Genomic DNA, 15422 nt, shown 5'->3' on the forward strand with positions numbered 1-15422 from the left:
GTGGAGGTGAAAAGTCTGGAAGTGAGCTTGATACATCCATGGAAAAGCAAGAAGGCTAGCATAGGCGAGTGAGCGGGATGAGCTCAGAGAGAAACAGGAGATGGAGTCCTCTGAGGCCTCTTCTGAAGACCTTGGCTTTTACCCATTTCACAAACGAGGGGCCGCTGAAGGTTTCTGAGAAGTGGTGTGGTGCGCCTTATTTAGAAGGATGACTGTAGCTGCTGTGCTAAGCATAGACATGAGAGCAGAAGCAGGAAGACCAGGTAGGAGGGTGTCACGGTGATGCAGGAGAGAAGTGAGGCTGGCCGAGACCTGAGTAGCGGAGTGGGGACAGGCAAGTGGGAGTAGGCCTGGGTGTTCTCTGAAGGGGGAGCCCACTGGGTCTAGGGTGTGAGAGAAAGAGAGTCCAGCACGTTTCCAAAGCTACGTGATAGACTTTCAGACCATTCACAAAATGTCTAAAGATTCCAGGTGTCATGATAGGACAAAACATTTAATGAGGTCAGATAATCTACAGCAACAGTTTATTAGTATTTAGAGTTCAGAGGAATTGGGATCAAGCCTTAAAGGCCTCATCTCTGTTCAATTATTTCAATGGCTTTGATCTCAGATTAAAGGTTGTGATGCAGCTTTAAACTGTTATTATCTCCATTTCAGGTGTCCTGTACATTCTCATCCTTAGAGGCAGAGAGCTATAATGAGATGGGAGCAAAGCGCAAGTATTTAAGTCGATACATCTTTGTATTCCCAGCCCCATTCCACTCACTGACCTTTATAATGTCTGACCAAGTGGTCTACTGCGTCTTTTCATAACTGGAGATTTAAATAAGTGGGGTGTGAAACGGCCTTAAATAATAATTATTTCACTCAAATTCCAACCAATAACTTTTTTTAAACATGTGTGGGTGCTTTACCAAAATTCCTTTCTTAATCATCTTTTCTTTTGGTACTTAATTTTATTTATTTTGGCCGCCCCCGGTCTTAGTTGTGGCAGGTGGGAATCTTTCTTGCAGCATGCAGACTCTTAGTTGCGGCATGCATGGGGATCTAGTTACCCCACCAGGCGTCAAACCCGGGCCCCCTGCACTGGGATCACGGTCTTACCCACTGGACCACCAGGGAAGTCCCAACCAGTAACTTTTTAATACAAAAGAAAGTCATTAAAAATGACTTCATGAGAGCGGGTGTAAAAAAAAGAGGTTCAGCTTGCTCCGTACATCTATCAGCTTCAGTTGTGGCCTCCAGGCTCCTTGTTCTCATCTCGGGAAAGTGCCCAGAGCCGCGGCCGCGGTTGCATGAAGGGCCCTTTCCACCCCAGCACAGCCCAAGCCCGCTCCCCTTGGAGCCCCTGCGGGGCGGGGCCGGGGGCGCGGGCTCCGCCTCGGGCGGTGTTCGGGGCGGAGACGCGTCCCCGCGCCCAGAAAGGCCTCCCCGCCGCGCCGCCCTCGAGGCCGCCCGCGCCGGACAGAGCAGCGGCCGGCTCTCGTGCACCCGCGCCCGTTTCCCGGTTCCCCGGTTCGCGGGCGGCGTGTCAGAGGAGGCGGGTGGAGCGCGGGGAAGGCAGTGATCTCGGGCCGCCCGCCGGACGCCGATGGCTCAGGCGAGGATCAGCGCCAAGGCCAACGAGGGCCGCTTCTGCCGCTCCTCGTCCATGGCCGACCGCTCCAGCCGCCTGCTGGAGAGCCTGGACCAGCTGGAGCTCAGGTGCGCGGGCCGGCCCTCCGAGCCTGCGGAGGGCGCGCGGGGACCGAGAGCAGGGAGCGCGCGGGCAGCGGGGAGCGGCTGGCAGGGGAGCTGGGCTGACCCGGGCCCCGCGGAGGGCCGCGCTGGGTCGGCGGGTCCCCTCACGGGAGCGGCCGTGTTCTGGGTCAGCGGCCCCGCACGCTCCGGCGGCCACGCTCCTTCGCGGCTCCAGACCCGAGCGCCGGAAGCGTGAGAACCGAGAAGGGAAAGTTACGGGTACGTTACTCGACATGGGAGCTGTGACACTGCCCGTCCGCAGAGCTTCTGGAACGTTCCGTGTGGGGGCCAGGTGTTTCCGGCCCAGTCTTTTCCCATAGTGTATTTCTAGGACAGGCGGCAGTTTAGTGGTCACCGTTGTGAATGATTGATCTCTTTGCAAAATATAAAAATCCATCTGATCCCCTGCTACTTTCAGCCCGGGTGTGTGTGGGGGGGTGGGGGGGGGCTCCTTCTCCAGGTCGCCGGTCACACCTTCCAAATGCTGGTCACTGGCCTGAGAACACGAGTCAGTTTTCCCTTCTTAACTAATGACGGTGTTACTAAGTAATCGGTGTGCCCATTGCGATAAACACGTGCAAGATGAGAGCCTGAGTTGTTCTATTGGGGGAAGTTGGGGGGGGGGGCGGTTCCGGCGCTGAGGTCCCAGGAATGTGACTTTAGAGAAGGGCCCGCGCACTCAGGCGCACATTTGGGTGGCAGGTTACTGCTGACCAGGAGCAGATGTCTCCCTTAATGGTTTGAGTGTTTTTCTGAGTTTGGGAAGATGCAGGAATGTGTTCCTAAGATTTTTCCTGAAAATCTCTGAGTGCCTGTTCTGCTGGTTTTCCCAGAGCTCTGAGTGCCTCATTCCTGCTCTTCTCCTGAATTCTTTCCAGGCTGTGCTGTCAATTCCTGTAGAACCGGGCACCACGGGCACTCCTTAGTGGCAAATGTAGTGGCTGGCTTGTATGGAATTCCTAAATAATTTCTAAGAAATTTGGGAAATACTTTTTTTCCTTTAACAGTGAATGAAAACTTGTATGTACTTCCTGTAACTGTTTATGTCACTAAAGTTACTGTGTAAGTTGTGTGCAAGTGTAGTTACAGGAAAATCATATTGAGGCGCCCACAACTCCCTGAAACCACAAGGAATTTTTTTCGCATAGTTTTCGCCAGGTTCTGGGTGAGCAAGGGAGTACGTAAGACAAAAATTTTAAGAAGCATTGCATATATGTCTTTATCTCCCTGGATTAATATACCAAAACAAGGGGTCTGTTTGCCAATAAAGTACATTAATAACCAAGTGAATGATTTATTAATATATATGTTTAAATTGTCATTTATTATATACATCTTTATTATTATTATCATCATGGGAAGAAACGATGTCTTCTCAGAAAATAAGTTCTCCACCACCATGATTTCATGGAGAGTAATAGAGGGGTCCTGCTTGGAATGAGGCAGATGGAACTAGCTGAACCAGATGGAACAAAACTAGAGCCCCTGAGTGTCCCTGGGAAGATTATGATTTCTTTTTATGTAGCAGCGAAACAAGTGCCTCAAGCGTCTCCTCCGGTCTTTAGAACTTTGAGGGCATGTTCTCAACCATTGCAGGGGTCTCTCTCCCCTAGTTAGAGGGAAAGGATGTTTTCTTAAAGGAACAGGTGGATGCTGCCCCCTCCTTTCTTCAAGCTGATTCACTTTCCTCAAACTTGGTGCCTCACATAGGGTAGGTACAGAAGCAGTCAAGTACTCATCTTTAAAAGGAAGCCTCTGGTTTTGAATATTATTCCAATGCTTCATTAATGTAAAGTGAATTCTGATTACCGTGTGCAAGTGATTAAATAATAACTTGCTGAATTAACCCTTGAGCTAAAGAAGATTAATATGTGTCTAATTATTCATTTTAGGGCCTTTTCTAGTAATTTTAGACTTTTGTGAGCTTTGTTTCTTCCTTTTAAAAAAAATGATGCCGGGCTTCCCTGGTGGCGCAGTGGTTAAGAATCTGCCTGCCAATGCAGGGGACATGGGTTCGAGCCCTGGTCCAGGAAGATCCCACATGCCGTGGAGCAGCTAATCCTGTATGCCACAACTACTGAAGCCTGTGCACCTAGAGCCCATGCTCTGCAACAGGAGAAGCCACCGCAATGAGAAGCCCGTGCACGGTAATGAAGAGTAGCCCCCACTTGCCACAACTAGAGAAAGCCTGTGCACAGCAACAAAGACCCAACACAACCAAAAAAATAAATAAATAAATAAAATTAAAAAAAAAGAAACTGTTGATAGAATCATGCCTATAAGATCAAGTTTAAAAAGAAAATGTAACATTCATGTGTTCTTATCTAATAGTTTAATTTCATATTGAGGATGGCAGGGTACTAAGTAGGGTGAAAATTACAGGCTGTACCTAGAAGCTGGTGTTTACTGTTCCCCACTGTACTAGTTTTTTCAATTGTGGCAGAACTTTTTCCATATGAAACTGAAAATAGAATTATGCTCACTGCTTTATGACCTGCCTTGTGAACTGATGTCCATGGTGTTTAAAGTGCTTTCAGGTGTTTGGCAGCATCTGACAAATCATTAAAGAAACTCCATTTGTTTCTAATATGTTAGCATGACATTAGCCTTTCTTTTTTTGACGCCGGCTCACCTCCTTTTTTGCTTCCTCCTAAAAAGGTGATGCCTTTCTCTCCCGGTTTTCATGACCAAATGGTGTCTGATTTTTCCATTCATCAGTGGCTCTAAACACTTTGCTTATGATTGTTACTAATTTAACAGTGATCATAATTCATAAATGATACCCATTAACAGTTATTTAGTTAATGGGCGCTGACTCTGCAGGCCCCGTGCCTTTGTGGAAATTACCGTCACCTCTGTTCTTCAGGCAGGAAATTGAGGCTTGAGAAGTTAAATGACTCGTCCAAGGTCACACAGCTGGAACCCAGGAAGACTGGCTGTAGAGCTTAATACTTTGTGCCTGAATTTTCTTAGAGTTAAGTATGTCATATTTCAAAAATGTAGGAATAGTATATGATTTTACTGAAAGGTGAAAATTCCACTTAGATTGGTGTCCCTGAGTCCCTGATCTCAGGGACTATTGAACACCTGCTGTGTGCAGGGTGTTGAGCGGCCCCTGAAGGCTCTGGATGGTGGTGAAGATGCTTGGGACGTGGGGTGTGGAGAACAGCCAAGGGGAACGACAGGACTGGGAGACTAGCTGTTCACAGATGTCCCCAAACTCATCCTATTGTGGCTCCCTCCCCCGCCATCAGCCAGTCACCATGGCTTCCATGGCAGCCAAGGAATGAAGGATGGGGCAAGGGCGGATGTGGTCATTTAGCTGACAGTTTCACTGCACCAACGTCCCAGGAGCCACAAGACAAGATGGCACCATAGTTAATATTGTATAAAAGCCTGTAATTTAAAAGATCACTTCTTGTAGACATTGTCATGTGAACCTTCCAAAACCCTCTGAGGCAGGAGGAGGACATATGTTCCCTCCTTTAGAAGCGAGCGAATCCAGTCCAGAGGGACTGAGTGGCCAGTCTGAGGCCATCCTGCTCATGAGTAGCTCCTGACACTAAAGCATAGACCCTTTTTTACACCAGAGTGTCTCAGTAGTGAATGTAATTTATCATTTTGGTGATGATTAGGGAGCCCTTCAAAATCTTAACCTTGCCTAAAATATAAGTGATCTTTGTAGTATTTTCTTCTTCCCCTCCCCTCTCCTCCCGTCCCCTCCCCTCTCCTCTCCATGTTGGGTCTTGTTGCTGTGCGCGGGCTTCTTGTTGCGGTGGCTTCTCTAGTTGCGGAGCACAGGCTCTAGGCACGCGGGCTCAACAGTTGTGGCTCGCGGGCTTAATTGTTCCGCGGCATGTGGGATCTTCCCGAACCAGGGCTCGAACCCGTGTCTCCTGCATTGGAGACCACTGCGCCACCAGGGAAGTACCTGTAGTATTGTTTTTTTTTTTTTTTTGCGGTACGCGGGCCTCTCACTGTTGTGGCCTCTCCCGTTGCGGAGCACAGGCTCCGGACGCGCAGCCTCAGCAGCCATGGCTCACGGGCCCAGCCGCTCCACGGCATGTGGGATCTTCCCGGACCAGGGCTCGAACCCGTGTCCCCTGCATCGGCAGGCGGACTCTCAACCACTGCGCCACCAGGGAAGCCCTCTGTAGTATTCTTTTGATACAAGAATTTTGAATAAGAAACAGGACTATGATTTTAAGAACCTGTTTTAGAAGTAATTTCTTTGAAATAAGTCCATTTGCCATTTCCCCTTTTGATGAAAGCACAATTCTTGTTATTTACAAGCCTGAGTTCATAATGGAAGCATGTAATAACGACCAGGAAGCTAGCGTTCAAGGCACCAGTTCTGGGCATGGACTGCATGCAGTGGTCCCTCAGTGTCTGCAGGGATTGGTTCCAGGGCCCGTGGGGTACCAGAAGCCACAGATGCTCAAATCTTTTCTATAAAATGGTGTCGGAGTTGGCCATCCGTATCCACGGGTACTGCATCTCTATTAACTCATAGCTTGTTTAGTCAGTGCTGTCAGTCACTGTGTTAAACTCTTTACCTGCTTTACTTCATTCAGTCACACCATTTCATGATCCCCGTTTTGTAAATGAGGAAATTGAGGCAAAGAGAATGTAAGTAACTACTCGAGGTCACTCAGCTGGTAAGTGGCAGCAGCTCTAGCTTGAGCGGCAGGACTGAGGCCCTTGCAGTCCCCGCACGTGGCACAGAGCACATGCCGGGGTGGCTGGCTGGGAGACCACCTCCCAGCACCTTGTCTCTTGGTCCCCAGGCTTCGATCTCTGGGCCCCGGGGACCAGCCGAGGATGTGTGCGCTCCACATTTGTCCTCGCGGGAACATTCTGAGCACAGGTTCTCTCTGTTAAAGCTTAGTTGTGATTTCATGCAGAGAGTTTTCCAGGAGCGCAGCCCAGGCCAGCCTTGCCATGAGGATCAGTTCTTTCCCAATTTGGACATGTAGCTCTTACAGGATCTGCTGGTAAAACCAGAGCTGCCCCCCTCTGCCAAGGAGTGTTGTCAAGTGATGTGTTAACGTGAAGGATAAAGTGAGTTGGTCCAACACGCCTCTGAACAGAGTTCCAGGAGAAATCATAGAAGGGCAGGTGGGAAATATTTGAAGGTTTAATGGCTAACAGTTTTCTAGAACTAATGTAGACAAAAAGATGTGTATATGAATTGAATTTAAGGAGACCAATAGCTGATAAATATGACTTAAGCAAACTAAGTAGAGATGCAGGTTCAGCTTTTTAAAAGAAAAAACTAAGCATGTGATGTCCATACACTAGACAGATATAGTATTGACGGCCTCAAGGGAGGGGAAGGAGGAAGCTGCTAAGGAAACAGTTCCTGCCAGAAGGACTGGGTTTTGAAAAAGGATCACTCAGTAGACGTGGGCCAGGGATAAAGAATGTTCAGGAAGCGGGGGACAGAAGATGAAAGGGCCAAGATGCCAAAAAACCCCTGGGAATCTTTACATCCTGAAGAATGAAATTTTACCTTTGCTATGAAATGAAAAAGGTTTACATAAAATCATATATAAGAAGTTCTATAAAAGATGAAATCTGTTTTTCACAGGGAAAATGCCCTGGCAATTTCTAGCCTTGTGGGAAAAAAAAAAAAAAGTTCCATCTAATTGCCTCTATATTTGGTCTCATTTAATGACAAAATATCTTCTTTATATGACAGATTTATTATATTTTTTCTAGAGTGTCTCCTTTCAAACGATTTTCTTGTTAACAACTTCATGAACTTACTAGTATAACTTATTATCATAAATGGAGCATTCTTCTTTAGAGTAACAATTCTCTTTATCATCTTACATTTGAATATAAACTCAGGAGTGCTGGAAAATTAATCTCTTCTTTCAGCAGCATCTCATTTACCAATCAAATGACTCATCTGTGCCATTTAAATACTAGAGTCACGTTTGTGTTTTTGCACAAATGTTTCATGTTAGTGACAACCTGACCCATTTTCATGTGTCCCGGGCCCTGAGAGTCTGCTCATGTGAAATGTGTAAGCACATAATGAATGGGGCTGGAAGGCAGCCTGATGCTGTGTGTTTACTGTTTTATAGAATATTGGTTTTGATTGTTTTCCAGCCAAATTTGTCAAATAAGATTCTTACGAGCTCTTTGCTTCTACTGGCTCTTATAAACACAGAATCCAACAATGTATTTAGTATCTTGAGAATCGAGACCCTGTGACTGTACAGTGTGTCGGTGCTATTTTGGGGGATAACAGGTGGGTGCCTGTAGGGGAAAAGGCGTGTGTGTGGTTGGGGTGAGAGCCTCTTCATGGGGCAGGAACACATGCTAGAACACGTGCCCAGGAAGACAGAAGGGATTAGATCTCCTTGTGATCCGTGTTTCCAAGAGCATCTGAGTACTGGAGGTAGGCCTGTCACTATTTATTTTGCAACACTTGGCAACTTATTTAGTTGTGGTGTAATAAAAAAAACGAGAAAGTGCCCTGGAAACAGCACTTTAAACACACAGGACTTTGTTTTGTTTTCTTTCGCTCTCATAATTTCACAGCCTCGTTCTTTAGTCACTGGTTGTGTTCATGTGTCTGTGTAGTAAGTGCATGTGTGTATAGTTGCGGGGTTATCAGGGCTTTACACCAAAAACCTACAGAAGCATTCTCTTTAAATTCGGGAAAAGACAAAGATGCCGTCTCTTAGCGCCACTGTTTAATATCGCACAGGAGGAGTTTAGTCAGTGCTATTTAAGAAAGAAAAATTGGAGCTGATAGGATTGAAAAGGAAGAGATGAGAATTTTCGTTTTTTGTAGATGAAATGATCATCAATCCAGAAGAACTAACAGAAATTAAAAAACCATTAAAAATGAATAAGTGTAAATGAAGGTTGCCAGTTATGACGTGAACCTACCAAAAACAGCATTTCTCTAATCAACAATAGCCAACTATAAAATGTAGTATATATGTAAATATATTATTCACAACAGTAACAATATCCAAAATATTCAAAACACTTAAAAGAGTCTGTAAGACTACCATCAAGAATACTTCAAAACTCTAATAAAGAACGGAGAGGAGGGTCTGGATGAAGGAGACACCCTTAGAGGAACTAACAGTGTTCTAAAGGTGTCTAATTTATTCCAGTTTTTTAAGAAACCCAATAAACTTACTTTAGAGTCTATGGAGGAATAAAAGTCGAAATAGCTATGTTATTTTTAAAGATTAGAGGACTGGGGACTTCCCTAGTGGTGCAGTGGTTAAGAATCTGCCTGCCAATGCAGGGAACACGGGTTTGAGCCCTAGCACGGGAAGATCCCATGTGCCGCGGAGCAACTAAGCCCGTGCACCACAACTACTGAGCCTGCGCTCTAGAACCCATGAGCCACAACTACTGAGCCCATGTGCCACAACTACTGAAGCCCACGCGCCTGCAGCCTGTGCTCCGCAACGAGAAGCCACCGCAATGAGAAGTCTGCGCACCACAAGGAAGAGTAGCCCCTGCTCACCACAACTAGAGAAAGCCCACGCTCAGCAATGAAGACCCAACGCAGTCAAAAATTAAAAAAAAAAAAAGATTAGAGGACTGGTCTACCAGATACTAAGGCATATCACAAACAAAGCTGGTGCTATTTTTAAGAAATGGGTGTTGGTGTAAGAACAGTCAAAATACTACTGGATGGAATAGAGATTTCAGAGGCAGACAATCTACAAATCATTGAGGGAAAGATGGATTTGGGGTGCATAATGTTGGGGAAAATGATTAAATCCTTACCTAACCATATACAGAGGTGGATTCTAGATGAATTAAGACATAAGTATGAGAAAAGTGAAACAAGTTAATAGAAGGAGATGTAGGAAAGTATGTCCTGACCTAGGGATGGGAGGACCCTGAAACAAAACTTCACAGTATGAGCTAAGGCAAAACAAAACCAAGAAAAGATGGATCTTTTTACTTTTCACTTCAAAATAAGGCTCTCTGTTCAGTGAAGGACCTCCCAGACACAGATCATATAGGGTGGGATGGGAGAAGATGGTCACAGTGTCTGTCACCAAATCACCAAGAGGAGAGTAACCCCAGTTTAAAAAAGAAAAAGTAGGCAAAGGTTGTGAACAAGCTCACAAGGATACAAAGAGATGTCCAAAATTATTAGCAATGAAAGAAATGCAGATTAAGTACTGACATATCACTTGTTAGCCTGGCAACAGATGGTTAGAAAGTTGGGAGATGCTGAGTGCTGGTAGGGCTGTCGGGACACAGGGACTCGAGGTCCGGCCATTCTGGAGAACAATCCAGGGTGGAGTCAGATGACAGTCCACACACCCTGTGTCTCAGCAGTTCCACGCTGGGATGGATCCTCTTATCAGGGCCATAAAGGGAAGGGTAATTGTGGACGGGTTGTGAGCAGAAGCTGGGGGACAGGGCGTGTCTCCGCTGGGCCAGGGAGGGCAGATCAGGTGAGGGACACAGGAACCTGGTGATTCTAAGTATGCTGCTGAGTGAAGAAAGAAACAGTGAGATATAAATAATTGAAAATAGACAAGTACATGAGTGCAGATTTTTTTGGTAAAAACGAATACAAATCGATAAACACTAAATAGAATGAGTGCCCTGTGAGCGGAGAGGAAACTGGGAGCCACAGGGCAAGTGGATTAAAAAGAAAACAATTACAGAATAAAAAATAGAAAGGAGTAAGGAGTTTTTGGGAAGTGTTCCTAATCGTCGTTACACCTGAGCTGGACTGAGCAGTGGAGAGATGAGGAAGATGCGGCTTCCCTCCAGTAACTGTCCTGTCCCCCGCACTCCGCAGGGTGGAGGCTCTTCGGGAAGCGGCCACGGCTGTGGAGCAGGAGAAGGAGGTCCTCCTGGAGATGATCCACAGCATCCAGAACAGCCAGGACATGCGGCAGATCAGCGACGGTGAGGGCCCCTCCCGGGGCCGGGGGGGCGGCGGGGGTGCCGCAGAGCCGCTCCTCCAGCCCAGCAGAGACAGCCGGGCAGGATGTGACAGCAGAGGAAACGGGCACAAGGTCGGCAGCAGAGAAGACAAAAGGAGATGAATGGAGGTGTAACGTATAGAGGGGAAGAGGAGAAAGGCAGGGAAAACAGATTATGGACCCACTGAACCCCGTTCCACAGGAGGGCCGGGTGGCCTGTGATGCTCTGCACCAGTGGGCGGTGCTCCTCCTAACCGGGCTCCCCTGGGGCCGCACAGGACCGGCCTCTGGGCCGAGCAGCTGGTGCGGTTAAGTGTGCATCCCGGCCCAGACCCACACTGTCACACATCCTCAGAGGGGTCAAGATCTAGTGTGTCTCTTCACTGTCCTGGCCATAGAGCAGTGAATTGGGAAGGAGGTTACAGAGCAGGACAGGTTGCTGATTTCCATCTAAATAGTGAAGTGATAACCCAGCACCCTCTTCATACTGGCCAAGACTCAGACTACTGGCCTAAATTAGTCTGGAGGGGATGAAGTCAGTGCCTCATTTTCAGGCCAGCTTTTCCTCCCGTGTCATGGCTTTTTTCAGCCAGAATCGGGGCATTGTATTGATACACACACAGAATGTGAGGCCCCAAAATATGCCTCTCTGGCCTAAGGATTATTCCGAACTGGATATTTTTGAGAAACTGCAGACACAGGAGGAGGAGCTCTGAAAACAGTAGAAGTCACTGTTTTGTAAGGGAAATTTATATTTACATTTTGTAAAGGAAATCATTTGTAAGGGTGTCTCCCTTTCTACCAGGAAGAGGAGGATGACAAAACTACAAGAAACCTTCACCAGTGGAGAAGGCACCTACTGAATCTACATAAGAACCTTACCTTTGTCTATCGTGCCTTTTCTGGGAACCTCCAGAACTTGCCTTCCTCCGTCCTCACCTTCTCTAGCTGGGGGTATTTTGGGTGGAGGCTGGGCCATCTCAGGGGGTTACTCGTTTCCCTGGGGATCTCCCATGTATATACATGAGGTATACATGTCAATAAGCTTCTGGGTTTTTTTCTTGTTAATCTGTCTTATTACAGGAGGGTCTCAGCCAAAAGCTCAGAAAGGTAAAGGGAAAGTTATCTCCCTCCTCTAATGCACATCCTCACGTAGATCCAGGGCATCCAGTCTCCTGCTCTAACCAGCACAAAGCCCCAGTTACAGACGCACACCTGCCCCAGCTTCTGCAGACGTGACAACCGCAGAATCATCTGGCGTCCAATCTGATACTCTTTATAAATTAATCTTATTGCTGTAGTTTTAACGTGTATCTTTAAGAAATTCATAGGTGCTCACAGGATAGATTCAGCCACACAAAAATACCTTAGTGTTCTTGACATAGATGTGTGTATGTCTCATATTGATTGATATTTCAAACTTTTCATGATTAGGAGAAAGAGAAGAATTAAATCTGACTGCAAACCGTCTGATGGGACGAACCCTGACTGTGGAAGTTTCAGTAGAAACAATTAGGAACCCCCAGCAGCAGGAGTCCCTCAAGCACGCCACCAGGGTCATTGACGAGGTGGTCAGTAAGTTTCTGGATGATCTGGGAAACGCCAAGAGTCACCTGATGTCGCTGTACAGCGCATGTTCCTCTGAGGTGCCTGCGGGGCCGGTGGATCAGAAGTTCCAGTCCATCGTGATTGGTTGTGCTCTCGAGGATCAGAAGAAAATTAAGAGAAGACTAGAGACCCTGCTTAGGAACATTGAAAACTCTGACAAGGCCATCAAGCTGCTGGAGCATTCTAAAGGGGCTGCTTCCAAAACCCTGCTACAAAACACTGAAAGCAGATTCAACTAGTGTTCCAACCTAAGAGCCCTTATAAATAATCACATAAAAATGATAACGTACTATCTTAAGTGATAACTAGTTCTGTTTGTTAGACAGATAACTAGTTCAGTGTTGTTAGTTTGTGAATAACAATTAAAACTAGAAATATTTTGATTACCTTTCTAAAAGTTTTTAGATTGAATTTTTGTCTTGTACTAGGATCTAGCACCTCCTATATATATATATATTTTTACTATTCTGTGGATGAACACTTAGTATGTGGGGGAAATAAGAGCTCAGCTAGGGGTAAAAGCATCATGGTTCTCTCCTGGGCTTTGTCTGCAAAGACACACGGGCACACACTGACCACGCATCTGCTGTGAGCCAAGCAGTGAGCTTTGAATTATGGAAGGGAACCTTCCCTGTGTCTTCTCTTTCATTCAGCAGGTTTTTTAGACATCTATATCAAATTATTTTGAACTTAAACATTTATGCATCTCATAATATGAATGTACTTCTTGATAATACGTGAAAACATGACATAAAATGTGAGAAACTTCACCTCTAATTTTACCACTCTGAACTGTATATGGTATATCCACTTCATCTTTTTCCAAATGCATCATTTCTTTAAATTTTTAATCATTACAGAAATATAATGTTGTAACTTGCCTTTAAAAATTAAATACTCTTTTAAAGTCTGCTTTTAATTCTCAACTTAAGAACCTCTATTCCATGTAGTTGTACAATTTACCCATTCCCCTTACTGGACATTTAGGTTGTTTCCAGTTTGTTGCTTATTACTGCAACATATTTGTGTACGTAGAGCTTTTTCCTTCTTTCGTTTGTTTTTGATTGATTTTCTTTGTATAAATCCCCAGCAATCGGTTTTACTTGGTCAAAGGGTATATACATTTCCATGGCCTGATATGTTTCCAAAGTTTTTTTGTATAAGAGTTATATCAATTTATACTGTCTTCAATAATTAAAAAGTTGCTGTTTCACTGAGAGCTTTTCAGCATTATTTTTTTCTAATATTAAATATGAAATACCTTAATTTAGATTGCATTTTGTTCACTAACAAGGTTGACCAGTGTATTGATTATTCTTTTATCTGTGATAAATGCAGCAACTATAGAACACTTTTATTTGTTCAAAATAACTAGTGCTATTGATACACAAAAACTTTAGCTTCCCCAAATACTACTTCAGATTGAATATATCAGATTCAATTTTCATTAAAAGATAGGTATTCTTTCACACTGCAAGAAAAAAAAACAGTCAAGCTGCAGATGATTGGTTTTATATATTTATATGTCTCTTCATAAAAAGCAATTACAATCTGAGGACATTCATGATGATAGTTTTGATGCCAGCCCAAGTTCACCTTATTTAAATCTATTCTTTCGTGGGAAACATTAATTCTCACTGATAACTGGTAAAAGCCTCTTGATTTATCAGACTAATTTGCTATCATTAGGTTCACTGTGAGATAGAAGATTTTCTTTTTGTGCCATCTTTTTCTTTATCAGCTTTTTGAAAATTCAGCAGACAACCAAGTTTTTCTCACGTTCCCAAAGACCATCAGCATCTGGAAATCCTCCCCTTCCTGTTCACCATCAGCCCAGACTTTCTCTGTTCATTAGATGACTGCAGTGTGGGACAGATTTTCACCTGTCAGTTCATTTTGTTTTCAGAGAAACAGATACCGTAACAGTAACGAGAGCACTTTAGCAAGTTACCAGTAACTATTTCAAAGGTTTTTAAGAGGGGAAAAATTAATAATATTTTACATTAAAGTAGTTCCCTTTAAGTTGAGATGTCATGTCCTGAGGCCACTTCCCCATCCCAGGATCTCCAGAGGAGACCCAAGCCCTGGAGCCCTGGGCACAGTGGAGCCCATCAGTGAGTTCTTCCCAAGCACTGCGCTGCCAGCGTCTGAGGCCCCCAGACAGCACAGGACTGTCGCCACAATGGGGAGGGGCTCTTCTGATAGTGTTAGTTTTACTATATTTTGAAGAAGTACATGAGAGCTGTCAACTTTGGGCAGATAAAAAGGAAACCATTTAGCCTGGTTTTATTTAATTATATCGCCTTATGTGGCCTATTCTGTACACTATTAATTCGAGAGGCAGACTGAAAGAGGAAAAGGAATCCTGAGGACTCGGAGACACAGCAGCCACGCCACAGCCAAAAATGAGCCACGACATACGAAAGCTATTACTGCACAAATGCACAACGTCCCGGGGTCTTAGTATTTCTTCAGCATCCATGGTTCATTAGAAATTAGTAGTTAAGTTATTTAAAAGAATTAAAGGCCTCAAGGTGAAAGAATATAATGTCAATTTTGAAGGTTTTTAGAATTGAGAAAGTAACATATCACTTGTGGCTGATTTTCAGGCCTACTTAATTATTTAAAATGACTAATTATGGTTAGGTAAAATACAGAATTGCAAATTAAAAATTCAAATGTGTAACAAAGATCTCTCTTCAGTTCTTGTTTAAAAAAAAGGACAAAACTAAATACATAAAATTATATTACAAATATCAGGGGAACTGCAACCATCATCAGATTTTTTTAATGTAGAAAAATAACAAACTTTTACCCACACACATTTAATTAATGTGAAATAGAACTACAACATTTTATATAACGTGGTTTTTCTGCTACTAAAGACTATTTGACGCAAAATATATTTTGTGCAAAAATTAAAGGGACTGTATTTCCAGAGAGTAGAAAAGGGAATCACTAGCGGGTACCCATTGTTAGGAAGAGAGTTTTTCCCCAACACCTATCCCACTGCCAGCAATGGGAGTGGTGACAACTGGTGACATAAAAATAAACATATTACTTTGAAATAGATAATGCCAGATTATTTCAATATTATGAAAAGCAAACCTTCACTCCTGACCACTTAAAGACATTCCCTACAAA

At 44.6% G+C, this 15422-nt stretch overlaps 1 protein-coding gene across 1 annotated transcript; it reads left to right on the forward strand.

The window, feature by feature from the left end:
* Positions 1-1418: 1418 nt before the first annotated feature.
* BAG2 (BAG cochaperone 2) lies at positions 1419-13502 on the forward strand. Its single transcript, XM_079935562.1, has 3 exons — positions 1419-1704; positions 10544-10653; positions 12105-13502. The coding sequence occupies exons 1-3, from the start codon at positions 1592-1594 to the stop codon at positions 12515-12517; spliced, it is 636 nt and encodes a 211-aa protein (XP_079791688.1). The 5' UTR covers positions 1419-1591; the 3' UTR covers positions 12518-13502.
* The last annotated feature ends 1920 nt before the right edge of the window (positions 13503-15422 follow it).

The sequence above is a fragment of the Stenella coeruleoalba genome (assembly GCF_951394435.1).
Source record: "Stenella coeruleoalba genome assembly, chromosome: 10".
NCBI classification, from domain to species: domain Eukaryota; kingdom Metazoa; phylum Chordata; class Mammalia; order Artiodactyla; family Delphinidae; genus Stenella; species Stenella coeruleoalba.